At 33.6% G+C, this 21,586-nt stretch overlaps 2 protein-coding genes across 3 annotated transcripts; one reads left to right on the forward strand and one right to left on the reverse strand.

The window, feature by feature from the left end:
• Positions 1-3,712: 3,712 nt before the first annotated feature.
• Positions 3,713-6,711, reverse strand: LOC117912243 (pentatricopeptide repeat-containing protein At5g11310, mitochondrial). The gene is made up of 2 exons (XM_034826756.1): positions 5,953-6,711; positions 3,713-5,594 (listed from the first exon to the last, which is right to left on the reverse strand). The coding sequence occupies exons 1-2, from the start codon at positions 6,515-6,517 to the stop codon at positions 4,360-4,362; spliced, it is 1,800 nt and encodes a 599-aa protein (XP_034682647.1). The 5' UTR covers positions 6,518-6,711; the 3' UTR covers positions 3,713-4,359.
• Positions 6,712-8,683: 1,972 nt separating this feature from the next.
• LOC117913507 (probable 1-deoxy-D-xylulose-5-phosphate synthase, chloroplastic) lies at positions 8,684-20,713 on the forward strand. Of its 2 annotated transcripts, XM_034828500.1 has the most exons (10): positions 8,684-9,138; positions 11,079-11,198; positions 11,300-11,464; positions 11,816-11,966; positions 12,290-12,558; positions 13,255-13,537; positions 13,917-14,206; positions 16,072-16,350; positions 16,778-17,062; positions 20,310-20,713. In XM_034828500.1, exons 1-10 carry the CDS (start codon positions 8,971-8,973, stop codon positions 20,457-20,459), a joined length of 2,160 nt encoding a protein of 719 aa, XP_034684391.1. In that variant the 5' UTR covers positions 8,684-8,970; the 3' UTR covers positions 20,460-20,713. The 2 variants fall into 2 exon arrangements, with proteins under 2 accessions (XP_034684391.1, XP_034684392.1); XM_034828501.1 differs by lacking the exon at positions 11,079-11,198.
• Positions 20,714-21,586: the final 873 nt, after the last annotated feature.

A 21,586-nucleotide genomic window follows, 5' to 3' on the forward strand; every position in this document is an offset into this window, starting at 1 on the left:
AAAGAAAAATATGGATTTACTTGATCATGTTTTCTAAAATTTGTTTTTTAAAACTGTTTTTTATTTTTTAACTTAAAAATAAATTTTAAAAATTATGGTCAGGACAAATTTCATGTGTTTTTTTTAATCTTATAAATAAATATTCAACTATTATTTTCATATTTGAGTCATGAAACAAGATTATTTTTAAGATTTATTTCAGAAAATTGTTTTTTGATATCTATCTTGAAAAGGATGGAATATACTTAGCTTAGAGTCTTGTAAATAAGCCAAAAAAAACTCAAAGATGGCATTGACATTAATGTTTTGAAGAATATTTTTAGAAAGTTTTAATTGTGAAGATATGAATAATAATAACATTTTTGGACCTGTGAAAACATTAATCTATACAATTTAAAAAAAAAAAAATTAAAAACAGTAATGAAAATTCATGTTCTTGGTAAGAAATTCTAAAAACATCATTGTCAATAGCTCTTTTAGACTTGTTTTTAAAAACCTTCAAAATGTTAATAATATTAAAATATATTTTTTTCAAAAAAAAAAATTATCAATAATGTTTCTTTAATGGAGCATTAAGAAAGCAAAATGTGACACCCAAAAAAAACCTATAGTGGAAAGGGACATATGTGGCTTTATTATTTCTATTCTATTTGACAATATATATATATATATATATATATATATATATATATAGTAGAAAGGGAATAATTTTTCCCAAACTTCCGGTTTTAGGAATGAAGGCTATGTTCGTTTTTTTTTCAAAAAAATTAAAGGAAAATTTCAAAAAATATTTGATAAAGAGGAAAAAAAAAATATATCCAAAATCAAATAATTATTCTTATATGTTACTTGAAAATTATTTAATTTAACATACAACTACAACTTATACAAGTTAATCGGATTGATAGCCAACTTGAACTCAACTCAAATTAAGAAATAATTAACTCAAACTCACCCTAACTTGAGGCACTCCACTCAAGTCTAAGCCAACTTCATTTTTTTTAAGTTTGAGTTGAATTTGGGTTATTCAAATTAGACTCAAGTTAGGCAAGTTAAGCTCGAGTTGATAGAATTGACTTTCATCTATAATATTTTTTTAAAAAAATCTATGTATTTATATGAAAAATTAAGTAGTATACTAGACAACATTTCAAGAAAATATAAAAGAAAATAAATATTACAATATAAGATAATATACATTATAAATATTATAAAAACATTAAATTGAGTTCAAGTTAGGCTTAGGTTGTCTGAACCTTGACCCAAGTCCAACCTAGATTAAGTTCGGACTGAAAAAACCTAACCCAAAGTCCAACCCGAGTATTGAAAATGATTGCCCAAGCCTACAAGTTAGATCCGGATTCTGCCCAAGTTGCACCCCTAATATCTACCTAATTATACTTCTTGTCATTTATTTTTAAAATAAAATAAAAAATATTATTATTTTTTACATGAGATACAAAAGTTCTTACAAATTTAGTGATTTTTAAAATTATTTAAATAAATTGAGATATCCAAAATTTTTACTATCTCAAATTTTAAATTTCCAAAAAAAAATATATTCAAAATATAAGGAAATTTTTATAGATTATTCTCATTTTAAAAATAAAAAATAAGAAATATATCCAAATTGTAACTCTTATTTTTCCTCATTTACATGAAAAAGAAATAAATTTAAAATATGTAAAAATCTTTACTAATTTTAATTATATTTAATTTTTTATATTTTAAACACCAAACACAAAAAAAAAAAAAAAAAAAAATCGAGAACCAAACATAACATAATTAAGACTTCGATGAATTTATCTTATTCTAAGCAATTTTCTTTTCTTCTTTGTTGACCAAGCTGGGTGACGAAATAATGCAGGGAATGATAGTTCACTATCAAAACAAAAGAAGAAAAGGAAGGAGGAGGAGAAGAAGAAGAAAGAAGAGGAGAAAAAGCCCTGGGTGCACTTACTACATTCCACTTATTTGAAGTGACTAAAGAAATTGTTGACAAATATGCAGTTGTGCGTAGGAGTGCAAGATGCAGTATCCAAATAAACCTCTTCCAACTCCCTCCTGCATGCGCAAAAAGTCCACTAACTCATCCTATAACCCTATAATCTTTGTCAACAAATCTACACTCCTCTCCACCATTTCTTTATCATTCTATCATCTATCTGCATTCTCACCAATCTACAAAATGGTCTGATAAATAATTGGGTTCTAGACTTAAAATAATTTCAATTTTAGCTTTCACCCACTAAGCTCCAAATCCATGATCATAAATTGATGGGTATCACTAATTCATCACTATACATTGCAAGAATCCTCAGCTAATGCTGTTATTGGAAGGAATCAGTGGGCGATGACCATGATTGTGACCTTAAGGTCCCACTAATAATTAAACATCTATCAACGAAGGAACACTTATACCGGGTATGACACGGAATTCTTAAAATCCATGACTCATTAACAACAAGGTTTACCAAGTGGGACCCTTGTTCCTATGTCTATTCTTTAGGGTTATTGTTGGATCATATTCCAAAAATCCCATGCATGTTATCCACTGCCCCCACATGGCATAAAAGCCCCAAATGGGAAATTACTAGATATAGAGTAGATTTGAGGTCACTAGTCCATTGTGCCCTCATACACAACTGATTGGTGTGTCATTTTTTTCTAGGTTCCTAGAAAAGGAACTGGGTGGTTCGCAGGAGATGTGACAGAAAATTAGGTAATCATTCATACATTTGAGGACAGGTCAGCTGGATGAACCTAGTATTAAATTATATCAGCAAAATTACCTTTATATTGAGCTCACTGTCACATGAAAGAGATGGTCCGTACATAGGCTACTCTAGTAAGGGAGTATGAGAACAAAGTGCACCTGTAACACTTGGCTTGAGCACTAGTTGCTACTTCAGCATGATGGGCATCAAGAGGGGCTGATGACAGGGCCACCAATAATTCATCAGCCACTTAGAACCAAGGATGAGTAGGTATTCTTCTGCTTCCCAGGAAGTTGCCTCCTCCTTAACAAGTTTGTCTTTTTTTGTTGCATGCCTGCAGCATTAAAAATTGTACTGTAACTAGATATGGTTAAGAACCCTAGAAGAATAGTTAAATCTAAAGTATCTCACACAAGAGGTTATATTTTACCAAGTCATGGATAAAATAAAGACACCTAGTACATATTCTATACTATTTCTTTCACTAATTTCAACCTGACTTTTTAAACCATATCTTTCAAGCAACTTCCTTGTTTTCTGGTATTCTCAGAATCACATCCCCTCGAGCACTGGACAAGGAATTGTAATTCTTGACATCTTGTTACCTACTAGCCATTCCAAAGCTATGTGTGTGTGATTGGTGCCTCATAATGTTAGTTTAATGAAGAAACTTCTACAAAACTCCATGCCATTAAGGCATAAAATGCTTTCTTCTGCAGATTTTTAGTTGGATAAGGAGAGCTGATTCAGGGTACCTAAATGATCCTCCTAACTACTATATATATTTTATTTGAAAAGGAAATGTCAAATCCTTATCTGAAGTGATGAGCCAAACAACTAACACTGCGGATTGAATCTTTTTAAAACATGAAGAATAATCAATTGTATGAAAAGATGTAAAAAGGTGTACAAATTATAGTGACAAAAGGCAAAAAGATGTCTGAAAAACATCCAGAAATTAAAACACGAATGATAATTGCAGAATGGAGAATGACTGCTAATGCAAAGAAGCTTAAGATAAATAAATCAATAATAGCTTCCAATAAGTAATTGAACATCATAACACCCGACCAAAAGAGATACAAATAGAAGGGGAAAAAGAACAGTGAACAATTTCACTTGCAATCAGGGGACCGTTTAACATGGTTTGTGTCTTCCCTTAGACAAAATTGAAAGATTACAGAACCAGGCCTCCACAAGAAATTCACTGTTATTTGTTGAAACTCATAAAAAGAAATGAATGGAGATGGTTGCAGTCTAAAAAGTTCCCCCAAAGCAAATCCCAAATCCTAAAACATTTAGAGTTCAACCTTCATGGCTTCTTTGTATCCTCCAACTTCCACCCTCACACTCCATTGATTCTTTCTTTTTATCCAGAACAAGCCTAGTTTTGCACTTGCTGATGTCTTCTCATACTAATACTCACTTTCTTGCAACACGAATTTCCATCAGATTCTATGCATATATAAAAAAAAATTGGAACTTTCAGAAGCATTCAGCATTGCATAGTCTGACACAAGTTACAACATATAAAGCTCTCCAAAACCAAACTACAGGTGACTGACTAAAGTCACCCAATTTGAAAAGGCATATAAAGAGTCCTTTCATGTGGATGTTGAACTCTAGAGGCTTAAAAAAAGCCTCATGTCTTGTTAGCTCTTCTCTTGATATCCTCTATCAACTGGTCTGCAACTGATACAGTATTTTCAAATGAACTTCTACGTTTAACAAGTTCTCTCGGATCATTACAAGTCTTCAAAATATCAGACATTGCTTCGGCCCTCTGTATTATACTTGTTTTCCTTGCCCGTGATGCATCTGCATCTCCATCTCCAGAATATGTATTTGGTAACTTTGATGAATGAGGGACAGATGCCATCATATCACATAATTTCCGTGCCATTTCAGTCAATCCTCGTTTTCTTAGTGCATTATTCATTCTCTCAAAAGTAAGGTACTGAGGAACAATTCCTCTTCGAATCATGTCCTCAAACTCTGCAAAAGCCTCTTCCAGTCTATGCATTTTGCACAGTAAATGGACCAGCATGGTGCTTGTAGCCAAGTCCAAATCGCATCCCCTAGCTCTCATTTCCTTGCTAACTTGCACTGCCAAGTCCAATCTTTCCTCCTCACACATCATCTTAATCAACAGATGGTAAGTGAGCTGATCTGGGGTATGTCCAGATTCAATCATCTTGGTATAAAGGTTCATCCCCTCTTCAGTTTTCCCACGTCTTGAGAAGTACCGAAAAAAGTAATTATAAGTTGTCAGAGTTGGGTCAAAACCCCTACTAATCATCATCTTGAGTACCTTACTCGCACCTACTAGATCTCCTGCCTTGCAAAAACCCTTCACTAAAGAATTGTATGTTGAAATAGTGGGACCTGTCTCTGAAACCAAACATCGTTCCATCATCCCCATTGCCTCCTTAAACCTCCCTGCTTCTGCTAATGAATCAATTATTGGATTATATACAATTGCATTTGGCTCAATTCCTTCCCCCCTCATCTCACCCACTAATTCAATTGCCTTCTCAGAACGTCGCATCCGGCAATACCCTTCAACAAGGGTACCATATGTTACAACAGTCGGTTTCGCATTCTCCCTTTTCATCGTTCTCCAAAGCTGCTCTGCACGCTTGAGCTTCCTTGATCGAAACCAACCATTCAATAATACATTATATACTCGAATTGAAGGAACCCAACTCTGGTTCAGTCCTCTTTGTTGATCAAAATATTCAGAAGCTACTCTAACATGCCCTTCCTTACAGAGAGAATCCAATAGAATCCCAAACAAACTCCATTCTGGATCTCGGTCCCTAATCGAATCTAAACTAAATGCAAATTCAAATGTCCGAATGGCAGATAAGGTCATACCTGCACATGTAAACCCCCAAAGATTACAAAACCTAAAAGAAGCTCAAATGACTTCAATTCTGAACATAGAATCTCAGACAAACTCCATGTTTGTCAGACGATAAATAATTGTCTGAAATTTTTGAACAAACGAAAACTTAATTATCTCAACTGGTAATGTTTCACCAATTTTAAGATTATTTTATCGGAATTTTCAGCCAAGATCATGAAAAAGTTTTAAATGACCTGTTTTTCTAATTTGAATTCCAAATTTCCCAGAAATTTCACCAATATTTCCTCAAATATTGATCAAATGCTGTTCCAGAATTACAAATTACATACTCTTTCTAATGTTCAAATCACGAGTTTCATGCATTACCTGCGCGAGCATACCGCCTTATCAGTACTGCAAATGTATTGCTCGAAACCAATTCAGGTTCCTCTCCACCCTCTATATGGTCAAGCACCAGTAACCACGCGGAATCGAAAGCCCGCGATTTCGCAAGCACATCGATCATGGAGTTGAAGAGAGTCACAGAGGATTCAAACCCAGGCTGCTTCACAGCCCAGCGAAAGAGAGTGAACAAAGGCTTGGGAGATGCATCAAAATGGCTGAAAATGGCTTGCAACAGACCCGAACAAGGCTTAATTCCTGTCCGGTTCAAAGCATCTTCGAGAGGCGCACCGGAAGAGAGAGCGGGGTCAGTGAGGAGAGCGCAAATGGTGGAGAAGTCAGACTGAGAAAAATTAGGGTTAGGGTTAGGGTTTAGGGATTGTTTGGGAGTGGGGATTGGCAGGTCCCAATGGCGACATGATGGAAGCCTATTGATGAGCTTGTGAAATGGTGGTCTTTGAAAATTAAGGTTAGGGTTAGGGTTGGTGTGGAAGAGGGAAGTGAGAGAGAGAAGAAAGCGAGGCTTCGGGAGGAAGAAGAGCGCTTTCATTGTAGTTGCAGACAATTTTAGTAGCCCTCCATTTTTTAACGTTCCTCCTCAAATGTTGGAGGATCGACGGCGGCATAATGCTGCTGAAACGGCATCCTTGTGGCTGCGGGCAGGTAGAAACGGAGAACGGGGAAACTGAAATGTAGTCGTTTGTCCCTTAGAGGAGTTGAAACGACAACGTTTTGGCGGGCAGAGACGGTTAATGGTGAGCGGGAATAATGCTTCGAAATTCGGATACGTCAACCGAAAAACAACTGCCAGACCCTCGTTCTCTTACCTCCCAAGCAGCTTCCCCTTAGTCTCTTTCAAAATGTTAATATGAAGTGCTAAAGAGTAAATTAAAATCTTATTAAAACTTCAATATGAAAAATGATTTTCCTAGCTTATTTTTCATAAAGGTATTCACACTTATTATAAAATATTAAAAAATATTCTCTATATTTTTAATTATTACTTAAAATACTCTATAAAAACTAAACAGCTAAAAAATATTTTTTAAAATAATTTGTTTAAATATCAATTTTTAAAAAAATTATTTTTTATTACAAAAAAAAAATTTGAGGTAAATTCACTTAGATGATTTTTGTTTTTTGAATGGATAAAAAAAAACAAAATAACTAAAAATAATATGTTGATATCAACTAATATAATTAATAGGTTTTATTAATATCAACAAAATAATTACATGTGTTTTTATTTTTAAAAATAGAAAATAAACAATAATTTTTGTACAGAATCTATGAACTTATTTTATGTCCTTAAGATTAATTTTTATAATCAGTATATTTTTTATGTTTTTTTCAAATGTATTTTTTGAAACATACTTTTAAAGTCATTACCTTTTTAAGATACAAAGATTCTTCTATTTTAAAGAGGAATTATCATCATTTTCTATTTTTAAAAATATAAAAAAAAATTATATCTAAACATACACTCACTTTCTTTCCAAACTTGATTTTGAGATGAAATCAAATTATTATGATTATTCATATGATTTATAACAAATAGAATATGTTATATTTGTGTAGTATATTGACCAATGTTAACCTTTTTATTTATATAGGAATGCAAATTCAAATTTTATATATAAACACATGCAGAATATTGTGCATTTACATTTGATGTGAATTTCTACTTCATATATAAAATTTTATTTTGAAGTAATATTAATCCAAAACTTATACCAAAATGTTTAGAGATGACAATAGGGCGGGTTGGGGATGGGTTGACCCTATCCAACTCTATCATGTTTATTCAAAATATTTATCATCCTCATTCTATTAAAAAAAAAAAAAAAAAGGTAAATAAAGTTAAAGGGATGGACGGAGGCTTTTTTTTTAAAAATAAATTATTTTTAATTACATTAAAATAAATATATATTTTATAAATAAATAAAATATTATAATATATATATATGAAAAATAAAAATTAAATTAAATTATTTTTTGAAATTAAATTTTACATATAATACAGGCAAGGTAAGACAATACCCACACCTATGTATCCCGTTTATTTAAGTTTAAAACTCATTCCATTAGGGATGGACAAACGAGCACCTGAAAAAACTTGTCTAATTGTCATCTCTAAAAATGTTAAACAATCCATTTATAAAAAAAAAATATTAATTTGGAATAAAGATAAAGCTTTTGCATCAACTTGAATAATTTTAAGAAATAGATAAAGATTATTGTGAATTTACATTTAATGTGAATTTTAACAAAGATGAAAAGACGGAAAATTGTAAATAGCATTTATTTTGGTTTGTACCAAGATGGAAAAGCTCAAACACCATGATTTATGAAAAGGGTATTTCATACATTTTTTTTTATACTTTTTTTCTCATATATATTTTAATTTAATACCAATTTAATATATAAATTTATATTTTAAATCAAGATTGATTGATCTAAAACTATACTCAAATCTTAAATAATCCATTTTAGAAAGATTTTTTTTTTTATAAAAATGTATTTTTATTAGTAAAAAAATTAAATTGGGTTTTTATTTTTTAAAAATAAAAAAATGTGAAGAGAAATGGGGTGTGAAAAAAGCAAACTTAAACTGGGCCATGGGCCTTAAGCCCAGATGCGGCCCACAAACAACCGAACATAGAAAGTTATGCTATATTTGTCCTCTGTGCTGCAATTCAGTCTATTCAGACACCGCCACCCGGATTTTCTGTGAATTCCACCAGCCTTTTCTGGTTTTGGGTTTTCATCAGTTTCGCTTCTCTAGTCCTCTCTTTTGCAAGATTCCTTTGAATTATCCGCCATATATATACAATTTTCCCTTTGTAATTCAACATTTCTACCACATTGGCGCCCATAGTCTACCCTTCTGTTCTTGATTGAATAATTATTATTATTATTTGTGTTTTTGTTTTAATTTTGAAATTTGGTGACTTTTCCTTGAAACGAATCGATTTTGGAGAGTTGGGTTTCTGTTTTTCCTTGATGGGTACTGCTTGTGCTCAGTACCCGTTTGAAGTGACTGCCCATTTCCAAGAAAAATGTAGGGGTTTACATCCGAAAACGAAGTTCTCAAGCTTTAATTTTCCTCCCAAATTGGATTCTTCGAGAATGAACTTATACCCATGTTCATCTTCCACCAACTCCTCCAAGGTATTCATAATTTTCCCTCTGTTTCCTGTCATTTCTATTCACATCAGCAAATGTGATGAAGGCCTTTGTATTGAAAAGTGGCTGACTAATCATCTGGAAATTATTGATCATAAATGTATAGGAGGATATTAGCACTGTTAGAATTCATCAGCAATGACTGCTTATTTTGATTTTGATTTTTCTTATTGTTGTAGCTTGCATATTTTGGTATATACTATATTCTGACATGAAAAAAAAAAAATCTTCTTATTAAACTGCCAAATTAGTTTTCATCGTGAGAAGCCTGTTGAGTTGGTGATCATGGTGAAAATTTTCCATGATGTTCAAACTATTTTTCTTGAGATATATGAATTTGGTTAGGGAGGGGGGTTATTGGGAAGATATTTGGGATCTTCCAATTAATTGTTTGGTGTTGGAATTGTTGTTCCAAATTGATTTGTCCCCTTAATAAATTGGAAGACACCAAAGATGTTTTTTGTGATAAGGAAGGGTGATGTTTAAATTTAAGTAGTACTACAATAGACGTAGTGGCTGTACCAGCTTAATTGATAGTAATCTTTTATTGCATGATTCCATTCCCCTAGAAAGATTCTTGGAAAGAGCAGGGAAGGGGCGTGTTTAAATTTAAGTCCAATACATGGAAGTGGATTTTTAGAGGATATGCCAGAAATTAGGAAATGGAACGAAAAGATGTTTCTTTCTTCAATCACCAAAAGTAGTTTTGGGAAAAGAAAAGATACAAAAATCCATGTCTTGTTTCCTTTTCTCCATCTGCATCATTAAGTAGGTAGCATGGTTGCTTCTGTAGAGGATTCGGGTCAGTCTCAAACACATGTTGGACACGCTTTGGATATCGGATATATCTAGAATCTGAAATAATTATTTTTTAACAGGCACATGTTCTGCGTGGACCTAGGTTTGACACAGTGGACATACAGGGTGTCGGGACACAGCAATTTTTTTATCCACTGCAGCCATCTTTAGTTTTTTAGATTTTATTGTATCTCTTATAGTTCACACATACTCTGATCTTATCAAGTGAACTTTTCATAAGCAAACCAAATGTACTAAGAAAGATCTTTTTGAGTCGACCATTTGGTTCATCTAGATAAACCTTTTCCATTGGTTATGGATAAATTGGTTGTGTCTTCAAGGAAAGTTTCCATCTTTCCCTGGTGTATGTTGGATTTCAGATGGCATGGTTTTAGTTGATCAAATTAGAATAGGTGTGACTACTAAGCTAGACCTATTGGAAGATGCTTACAGAAAAAATTCTGGAATAGTTAGAAATAAAACTTAATATATGGAGTTTTTTTTTTGTAAAACTGGGAGTAGAAGCAAGGAAATGAGACTGACGACTAAGAGATGATAGGGAATGGCCATGTTTGGTATCTCTTGGTTTGATCATCTATTAGGGGGAGTTGGATGGTGAAGTAGAGTGCTTAAAGTCAAAAATCAAGGTATGAAACCTAGAATGCCCTGACTTGATATTTTGGTATTAAATATCCTTGAATTTCAAATGTTTTTGCTTCCAGAGTGTTAAAAGTTTGAGTCAGCCCAAGCATCCCACATGACTTGCTTCCATTTTACCCAGCATATTCATTTGAAAATGATCTTGATTGTCAATTCAATGCTCTGTTTTGTATAACACTTTAATGGGATTTTATATGAATGGTTGAGAACCTTTCTTTCTGATTCTGAATATAGCCAATTTTGAAGCTCTTCAACCATGTAATGAAAAAACCTAGTCATGGAAATAACAAGGCTTGCAAGGGTTGATCTATGATTCTACATCATGTCTCATGAAAGAAATATTTGTGCTCCTCTCTTTTATCTGCATTTTATGAATCTCGATTGTTGAAAATCCTTAAGCTTGTGGTTGAATACTCTTAATAATCAGTTGTTTAATGGGTGTGTAAATACGATTTTTCCTGATGCAGAGGTATGTTGGTCAAATATGTTCTCTACCTGACTTTGGTGATTTCTTCTGGGACAGAATCCCAACCCCCATGCTTGACATGGTCGAAAACCCTATGTGCTTGAAGAATTTGACTCCTAAGGTCAAATTATGAGCTTTCCCATATTATTTTTTTCCTTCTTGAATTTTATACTCATTGTGCATTTTGTAGTGACATTTTCTCTATTAACTGGGTCTGTGCAGGAGCTGAAACAATTAGCTGATGAAATCCGTGTAGAGTTGTTTTGTATCATGTCAAAAATGCAAAAACCTTTTAAAGCCAGTCTGGCAGTGGTGGAGCTGACTGTTGCAATTCACTACATTTTCCATGCTCCAATGGACAAGATACTTTGGGATGTGGGGGAAGTGGTAAGATTTTAATTAATACCTCTCTATATTAGGACTTCAGTCCAAGTTGGCTTGATATATATATTGTTAGCCCATTAGGTGACAACTTAAGCTTTTGGGTTAATTGGTAGCTTAACATGGTTTCAAAGTCTTGGTTTATGGGGGAGGTCAAGAGTTTGAACCTCACCAATGTTTATTTCCCCCTTTTCTTACTTTTGAGGTGGGGTGTTAGGTTTAATAAACATTGTTGGCTCATTACCCTAATAACTTAAACTTTTGGTTCAGTTTGTAGCTTAACACTTGGATCACTATGATTGTCTCTACTGAAAATTCAATCTGTAGCAGATTAATTCCTTCTATTTATTGCAACAGACATATGCACATAAAATTCTCACTGGAAGGCGGGCCCTTATGCATACACTGAGAGAAAGGGGTGGTCTTTCAGGTTTTACATCTCGTTCTGAGAGTGAATATGACCCATTTGGTGCAGGGCATGGATGCAGCAGTATTTCTGCTGGGCTTGGTAGGATTTCTCTATTTTTCCTTCTTATTTGGCCATTACTTTGGGAAAATTGACCAGTTTTGAGAACTCATGCTTGCTTTCCTCGAAAAAATTTCCTTGTTTCTAATTTACAGTCACACATCATCTGCACACTTTCTATCTATGTACATTTCTAGTCATAATTTATTATAATTACTTGCATATGAGTTGGATGATTTGATTTTTCAGCTCATTTATTACTGGCTCCAATTGAAAATTTAGAAAAATTCTCCTGGCTGTGTTTCACTTCCATCTTTAGGCCTGAGAAATGAATTTTCTAGCATAGTTAACTGTTCTCATTTCAGGCATGGCGGTTGCTCGAGATTTGAAAGGGAAACGGGAACGTATAGTTACGGTGATTGGCAATGGAACAACTATGGCTGGTCAGGTTTATGAGGCAATGGGCAATGCAGGTTATTTGGACTCAAATATGGTAGTAATATTAAATGACAGTCGTCATTCTTTACACCCAAAGCTCGAAGATGGTCAGGCTACACCAATTAACGCTTTATCTAGTACTCTAACCAAGCTCCAGTCAAGTAAATCCTTCCGAAAATTTAGAGAAGCTGCTAAGGTATGCATTCCTCTGATATTCCTTTCGATTAGATCAAGTAAATCTATTTGGTGCTGTCTTTTCGAGAATAAGGGTAAATTGTTGGACATGGAATGACTCTAGCATGATTATAGGCTTTTTTTGGGATGTGCATGGTGTTTGTGGTTGTAAGATCTTGGTATCTGATCAACAGGACACTCACTGGGTAGCATTCCACAGATTGTTGTGTCGAGTTAGTTTCATAAGTACAATTTGGTATTCTGGAATATTCACCACTGACAATAATTTTTTTTAATAGTTAAACTTTTAATTTTTTGGTCACCACTGGAACTCAAACTTGGAACCTCCCATAATCCACCCCTACCTCTTACCACTTGAGGCAAGCCTCAAGGGGAGCCACTAGCAAAAATTAGGATTTGAGAAAATATTGGAAAGTAAACACAAACTTTCAGGACTTCAGAACTGATTTGCTGATTCTGGATTTGAAGGATAATTCCACAAATTGTTTTATTATGAGTCATGAATTCATGTTACATCAGCTGCAAGAGGCACTTGTGTATAATTTGGGTTCTATTCAAAATTTTAAAGAATTCTGGTACAGTGATCGGCCTGATCTAATTTTATTTATTGTGTTCTTTACATGTGTTATTTGTATCATGAGCTGGCTGCTAAAGTACATGTGTTCATTACCATAATATTCTTGGCTTCTGTTTTCAGGGTGTTACCAAGAGAATTGGTAAGGGCATGCATGAGCTGGCTGCTAAAGTAGATGAGTATGCCCGTGGTATGGTGGGTCCACTGGGAGCAACACTCTTTGAAGAGCTTGGTCTATATTACATTGGTCCTGTTGATGGACACAACATTGAAGATCTCATTTCTGTTTTACAAGGGGTGGCATCTTTGGATCCAACTGGTCCTGTGTTGGTTCATGTAATAACAAAGGAATACCAGGGAGTAGAAGCTAGCCAAAAGAGTATGATTTCAAATGGACATCTGAAAGGTATGTTCACTACTATTTTCCCCTTTTTCCTCTGATCTTTATTCCTTTCTTGAGACTTCCACAGAAACCCTTGAAAACTTGGATATTGACTGAAATCTAAATGAATCAAGCTTGGTCTAGCTCAGTTTGGTCTAATGGTTCTGGCCTGGAGATATGACAAGCCTAAGAAACAGAGCTCAGGCATAGTTTACAAAGTTAGCAAGTTTGCTTCACTGGGCTCTCCTAAAACACCTCCATCTTCCCCTATCCATATGAATTGTCACCATTAAACTGTTGTATGGGTGGTTTTCAGTTATTTAATTATTTAGAATTCAAGGAAGGAACCACATCTTAGTTTGCTCTTTGTTGCCCTCATTTTCCCTTTTAAATAATAATGCAGGTTTCTACGCCTCTGAATTATCACCATATCCTCTCCCGAGAATGTATAGTGATTGCTTTGTGGAGGCTTTGGTTAATGAGGCAGAAAAGGACAAAGACATTGTGGTGGTTCATGCAGGAATGGGAATGGAACCACCACTTCAACTATTTCAGGAAAAATTTCCTTATAAATTTTTTGATGTGGGAATGGCGGAGCAACATGCAGTTACATTTTCTGCTGGTTTGGCTTGTGGGGGATTGAAACCATTTTGCATAATCCCATCTACCTTCCTACAGAGAGCTTATGATCAGGTTCTCTCTCTCTCTCACACACACACACATACACGTGTGCGCGCACACACACACTTTCCAATCCTTTTCTACTCTATTCAATCACTGTTGATTTCAAATTGGTCTTATTATTGTAGAGTGTGTCCAACTTGAAAATATGTGAAGCAAGTAACAACCAATGAAAATGAGAAATATTGTAATTATTCAAAATTCAATATGTGATATGCAAGGTTTGAAATATTGGTAAATACAGATATATCGGAATTACCTGAAAAATATCGCTGGATATTTTGACAAAAATATCGATAAGACAAATTATTCAAAATTCATGTAAATATTTGGAGAAACTCCAAAAAATGATAAAATAAATAAAAATACACAAGTTAAAGTTATTTTTTAAGTGTAATTGACATAGGTATGGTTAAAGAGAAAAATACCGGTAAGTAAGGATATTTCGGTATTAATAATTTATTATTTATCTAATCAAATTAATTTTAATTTATAAAATATTATAACTTAATTTTATATATATATATTTTTTAGTATTTTTTGAATAAATTTATATTTTTAATATTTTGAAATAAAAAATTCAAAATTAAATAAAATTAAAATAATAAATATAAAAAAATTAAAAGTGGAGTGATAGTAATTTTTTAAAATATGATTAATGAGATAAATGATGATACATATAATATTAAAATTATAATTTATTTAATTCAAATGTAAAATAAATGATGATGCATATATGACTTTTTAATATTTAATTATCATATAAATGTTATTAAAAAATATCTGTTAAGAAAATTATAATGATGGTTTTTATACATTTATTAATTAATTAAATAAAATTTAAATAAAATAATTAAAATTTATGTATTTATTTTTAATAATGAACTTTAACAAATTTATTATCATCATATATTAGTGAGTGGGAATTCGGCCTAGTGGCAATCAGGCTTGAACCCAAGCCTTTTGGCCTGGGTTTGAATCCCAATAGCAGCGTAAACAAAATTTGAAGCCTAACAGCAAATTTGAAATTTGAAGGAGTGGGTTGGAGGCAGCATTGACTGAAAAAATCAGGAAATCAGGAAATCTGGGCTAGGGCCATTGGATCGTCAAAAAATCTGATCGTTCGATGCAGGGAGGAAAGCTTGAAAAAATCGGCAGTTTTTTTTTTGTGTGTTCTCCTTCGCCTGCCTCCACGTGTCGCCCCACGCTCGATTTTTTGCCAATAGATCGCCTTTTAACCAATATATCGCCGATCTTTTGGAGATTTTGTCAAAATTTTTCCGATATTCATGTCGATCGATAATTGGTGCCCAATATCATTTCGGACACCACCGATATCCGATATTTCGGTGCAAAAAACTAAGATTTCAATCCTTGGTGATATGCAAATGGGCATACATGCATGTCATTAACTTATTGGATTTATTGTTCTCTAATGTACAAACATATACATACAAATAAAAATGAATTACAAGCATAAGAACTTGGATAAGATTTATTTATTTTTTGATAGGTTTGGATAAAATTCTTAATTTAGTAATATCTGATTGTGGCTTTCATCTCATTTTTACTTATTCACAAAAGATGAATAATTCCTTTTTAACCATGTCATCCACTTTGCCCTAGTACAACTTAGTGATAAGTATTCAGGACTACATGGAACACACTCTCCCTCTCAGTGTGCTCTACAAATGGATGGTTTACAATTGTAATAGATTGCAATTTTAAGCAAGATCAATTCATGTTTTTCAACTTTTGTAGAATGGGATGGAATGAGACTCTGTTTTGCATTAAATAATTAATTACATTCTTTCCAAATTGGGTAATAGAAGCATGGTCAGTCTAAATTGTTTATCTTTCTCTTATGGTCACTTTAGGTAGTTCATGATGTGGATCGGCAGAGAATTCCTGTTCGTTTTGCCATTACAAGTGCAGGACTGGTAGGGTCTGATGGTCCCACGCGCTGTGGAGCTTTTGACATAACATTCATGTCCTGTTTACCTAACATGATTGTCATGGCACCATCTGACGAAAATGAGCTCATGCACATGGTGGCCACTGCAGCTCATGTTGATGATAGACCAATTTGCTTCCGATATCCTAGGGGCGCCACTGCTGGAATGAGTAACTCTATATGGAATGGAATTCCCATTGAGGTAATCCCTTTATGCCCTTTCTATTTCTTTTGCGCATGTTAACTTCTGGTAATGTGTTGATATTTATGTCCAGACATTGTTTTTATGTCTGCATTGCTGTAATAAAAGTCAGTTCACTGAATTACTCCTGATTTCTTGTTAGGTAAATGTTCATATTGGTGTATGATTGAACTAGGTCAGAAGTTGTGCATCTAAAAGGTTGATGAATTTTGATCTTGAGAAATTTTAATAATTAATGTCTTAAATTCTGAAATTACTTTCCAGATTATCTATGCTAATTTCCTGCTGTTTTTGTCATTTGTTCTGTTTTTCCTACCTTATGCTCATGTAAAATTTGAATTTGAAATTATACCTTTTGTTGGCCAGTTCTGAATTTAATTTTTCACTTTTCTCCTCTTTGATGCAATTGTTTTTACTTGTAGTACAGATTGGAAAAGGTAAAGTCCTCATAGAGGGTAAAGATGTTGCTCTGCTTGGGTACGGAGTTATGGTTCAGAATTGCCTTAAGGCTTGGTCGCTCCTTTCAGAGCTTGGAATTAGAGTAACTGTTGCTGATGCGAGATTTTGCAAGCCTCTTGACATCCAGCTTGTTAGAGAGCTCTGTGAAAACCATGCCTTCTTAATTACTGTTGAGGAAGGCTCTGTTGGAGGGTTTGGATCCCATGTTGCACAATTCATTGCTCTTGATGGAAAGCTGGATGGAAGAATTAAGGTAACATATCTTACCATATATTTGGTGTTATCAAAGGCGATCGCCTGGGTTGCCTAGGCCATTAGGCTAGGCAGGGTAGATAAAAGTCACCTTTTGAAGACCTAGGCAAGGCAACTTCAAAGAGGCAATGCGTAGGCAATCACCTTGGGATAAGGCACAAGGCATAGAGGCGACCTCGCCTTTGACCATGAATTAAGATTAAACATATTTAGATTATAATTTCATTCAATCTAACATTGGATTAAACAAAGTATAAGATAAAATATCATATTATCAATCATACAGATAATAAGATGGAGGGTTATTAATCTAGTCTTGATGGAAGTAATGACAATTTTAATTTTAATTTTAATTTTAATAATGACTATGATGATGATGCCTAAAGTTTCTCTAGAATGTTCAATCTCTTATTTTGTTTTTTATTTTGCTTTTTAGAAGTTTGAAAAATTAGAATATACATTTAGATAGGATGAATATCTTTAAACAATATGATATTTTTTATAATATGGGGTATAATATTTAACACTTTCAATAATTATTACTATTTTGTTAATTTTATAAGACATCGTGAGTGATGAAAAATTAATAGTGTTGATTGTTGAAGACAACACTTATATTAGTTGAATATTGATAGGTAAATGTATGTATATTTTTTATCGCCTTGTTTTTCACTTTTCGCCTTAGGCTAAAAGGAGTCTTATCGCCTTTTGCTTTAGACAACACTACATATATTTATCAATTAGTTTATGTCCATGCTGGGCTTAAAACTGTTCTTTTTTTTCTTTTTATTGTTTTCCAAATCTGAGTTGTTGCAAAGAGTTAATTTCCCCATCTTTGTAACTTTGACCAGGCTGAATACGTAGACCATTTTCTATTGTAGAACCATGAGTCTTGAATCTATCCTGTCTGTGTATAAAATATCAACTCAAGCAAGTTGAGCTTGAGAAGTTTTGTAGATTTTCCTTCTCTAGGAGTGAGGAAAAAGGATGACTGTCATATGGATGGAAAATACTAGGAGCAAGTCATTGTAGAACTGTGTGAATCAGATCCATAAGCCAATAGCTCCATGCATAATGTCAGATATGGCATCATCCATATGAATAGAAATTGTTATAAAGTTGGATGATCTTCTCTTTGATCGAGAATTTGGAACACCCTAATATTTAAGTTGGACGTTCTTCTCTTTGATTGAGAATTTGGAACACCCTAATATTTAGTCCATTCATAGATGTGCCAATTCAAAATCTCACTCCATTCATATGAACCTGACTTTCAAATTAATGCAACTTTGTGATTGAAGTAGACAATTTGGATTTTGTGCACCGAAGGGAGTGAATTTTTTTTTTCTCGTCTTTTATGTGTTGGTGATTAATAGGATAAAAAGGGAATCCTCACATAAATATGTTGTCATCATTAAGGGATATGCATTAAAAAGTAACTAGTATGAGAATGACTGGGATGGGTTAGTGAAAGAATGGAAAAGGGGTGATGTGGGTAAGAGGTTGTAGCTTTCTAAAAGGAGGAGGAAGTGGGGATGGTGGAAGGTTTGCTTTGATGAATAAGTCTCACAAGCCTTCCCAGTTTTAATCTCTCTTTGATTTAAGAGGGATTTTTTATGATCTAGTGAATTGGGTAAAGTTTTAAATGTCAACATTTTTTGGGATTCCATTTACTTGCCAAATGACTTTGGAGGCCTCGTATTAGGCCTTTGAAGTATATGAATCAAGCTCCTTAGGAGGAGTGGATTTAGAGATTAGCCTCTAAGAGAGATTGCAGAGGTGGATTATGGCTAGCAATATGATTGTATAGGCAACTATAAGACGTTGATGTTTTGGTAGGAGATATGATGTGGCAATGTGTCTGAAGAGGGGTTTTCCTGGAAATCTATTGTATTGGGGTTATTAAGAATTACATCACTAGCAAATCACAGACTATGCAGTTGCACTTTCATATGAAAAGCTGCATGCTATATTTATTTTTATGGAGGGGCAGGATGTGCTGGAAATGGAGAAAGAGCTATGACAGGTTGTTTCATGTAGTTCCACTACTTCCATTTGTGTAAGTTGGTTCTCAAGCAGAAGGAATGGGATTGTGTGCCCTTTTGAAAGCAGGATTTATTGTAGGGACGACAATAGCTAGAGATAAATGCTTAATGAACAGGTGGGCACTCATCAAGAAGAGTCTATGTATGAACTTCTTCATTGTGATTTAGCCAGTGAACTTTGTGTTTTTCTTATCTCTGTCGTGCATCACCTGGGTATTACTTGTAAGTGGAGGGCCTCTTATCTGGAAACTGGTTTACAGGTTTAGGCGTAGATGGTAGATTTTTGGATAGTAGCGCCCCTTTACCTCATGTGGGTAGTGCAGAAGGAAAGGGATATGTAGCTTTTTCAAAATTTAATTCAATCCTCAAGCTAAAGGAGCTCTTCCTTGAACTCCTTTACTTGGGTGCTCCAAGCTCAGTTTGATGCCAAATCTTCATTTTTGCTTTTATATATTGTTGCTCTTTGTCTTGAGCCACAACCCTGCATGTAGTGGACACTTTTCCCTTTTCTTCTTCATTAAAATTTCTTTTACCAGATCCAATAAAATGATTCAATCCGTATCTCTGACCCATATTCAAATCATGGCCAAGCTGTAGGCCATGTGACCAGCACTGAGTTGGCGGCTAACTGGGCTTTTTCTTTGTCATCCAATAGCCTGGTCAGTTGAACTGGTGCCCGCCCCAGAATGTAGAATAAAATAGGTGGCTGGACTCTCCTTTTGTGGCCCTTAATCCTTAGGATATGAAGTCCCTTAAATGAAACATGATTAAAAAATCTAAGAACTCGTTAAGTGCCCCAAGTATCCATTGGATGCAGGAAGGAAACGAGAGGGCAAAAAGCATCAGAAATGGTTCCCATGATGCCACAGGGAGTCGGTGGTGGTCATCTACTAGGAATTTTGGTGTTTGTGGTATACGAGGTCTTCTCACTTTTCGGTACTATTGTCTGTTCTTTGCAACCAGATTTTGTTATAATGCAGTCTGAATATTAGATTTTATAATTTGTATAAAGTTTGGTTGTTTGCATGTGGCATGTGCTCCTAGACTTCTCTAAACCATCTTTTTATTGAGTGGGAATGTATAATAATGTGACAGTACCAAAGCAATCTTAGCATGTAATCTAAAAAATTTTCTGGTTTTGATTTAGATTCCAACGCTAATCGTGTTTTCATTTCTGGGCATTTTCAAATCCAACTTGTGCAGTGGCGACCCATCGCTCTACCCGACAACTACATAGAACAGGCATCACCAGAGGAGCAGCTGGCTATTGCAGGGCTCACCGGCCATCACATTGCTGCAACAGTACTAAGTCTGCTGGGCCGTAACCGTGAAGCTCTCCTGTTAATGCAGTAGAGATCTGGCCACCAGTTGCAAAAACACAAGAGACTGAAGCTGCCTGGGAGGATTGATTGAAACTGAAGAAGAGCATTAGTTTTTGTGCCATATAGTTTTGTTTTGTAGGTACTATGAATATTACCTTAGCGATGGTTTCTTAGCCTAGTTTAATAATACTCTTTGTGATCCCATGGAAAATACTTCAGGTCTTCTGAGCACCTAAATCAATGATGATTTCAGTGGGAGACCGACCACCTTCTCCCTTCTCACTACTTGCTGCCTGCTCTTCTAAATTTAAAGATAACAAGATTAATCGAGTAAAACTGCTTTTGTTGAGAGGGACTAAAACTGCTTCCAAAATTTCCTTATTACAGTTAGGGGCATGAGGTTTGTTTGATAATGTTTTCAAAAATAATGTGTTTAATAGTGCTTTTATGGAAGTGTTTTTTTTTTTTTTTTTTTTTTTGAGTATTTTTTAAAAAATTACCTATAAAGTGTTTTTCTAAATTTTATATGCACTTTAAAATGTATGTTTGAGAATTTGAATTTGTTTTCTGTGTTTCGAAATATTTATTAAAAATAATTTTCACAATTTTTAAATTTTAATTATTTTTTATATTTATACCATTATTTTTTAAAACAATCCAACAAGTAAAATATTTTTAATTATTCTCTCTATTTATATAATTAATTTTTAAAATAACCCTTAAACAATAAATGAAAATAATTAAAAAAAATACCCCTAAACAATAAATGAAAATAATTTTTAAAATACCGGATTTTCAAAACAAGTATTTAACAAAAAATTTGCAAAAAAAAAAATTATTAAATGTGTTTTCAAGTCTAAAAAATAATTTTTTTAAAAAAATAAAAAATTATTTTTACAAACAATTCCCAACCTTATTTGAAAAAATTTTTTAAATAAATTTTAAAAATCTAAAAAAATAGCAATTAGCTAATAATAGGAACCACCATAAATGGGTTGGTGACTTTTGTTTGCTTATGGGAACATCATTTTCCAACACCTTAAAAAAAATAAATAAATAAAATAAAATAAAATCCCCACCTGATATTTAAGGTTTATAAATAGGTTATTTAGAAACAATGACAGCCCGAAACTACCGTCCTTTCCACCAACCATTTAT

This window comes from Vitis riparia, chromosome 4, assembly GCF_004353265.1.
Source record: "Vitis riparia cultivar Riparia Gloire de Montpellier isolate 1030 chromosome 4, EGFV_Vit.rip_1.0, whole genome shotgun sequence".
Lineage (NCBI taxonomy): Eukaryota > Viridiplantae > Streptophyta > Magnoliopsida > Vitales > Vitaceae > Vitis > Vitis riparia.

Coding starts and splice junctions, on each gene's coding strand:
- LOC117912243 (XM_034826756.1), bottom strand. CDS start 6,517: ATGAAAGCGCTCTTCTTCCTCCCGAAGCCTCGCTTTCTTCTCTCTCTC. Junction 5,595..5,952: donor AAGGCGGTATGCTCGCGCAG/GTAATGCATGAA, acceptor TTACATGTGCAG/GTATGACCTTATCTGCCATT.
- LOC117913507 (XM_034828500.1), top strand. CDS start 8,971: ATGGGTACTGCTTGTGCTCAGTACCCGTTTGAAGTGACTGCCCATTTC. Junction 11,199..11,299: donor TGAAGAATTTGACTCCTAAG/GTCAAATTATGA, acceptor GGGTCTGTGCAG/GAGCTGAAACAATTAGCTGA. Junction 11,967..12,289: donor CAGTATTTCTGCTGGGCTTG/GTAGGATTTCTC, acceptor TTCTCATTTCAG/GCATGGCGGTTGCTCGAGAT.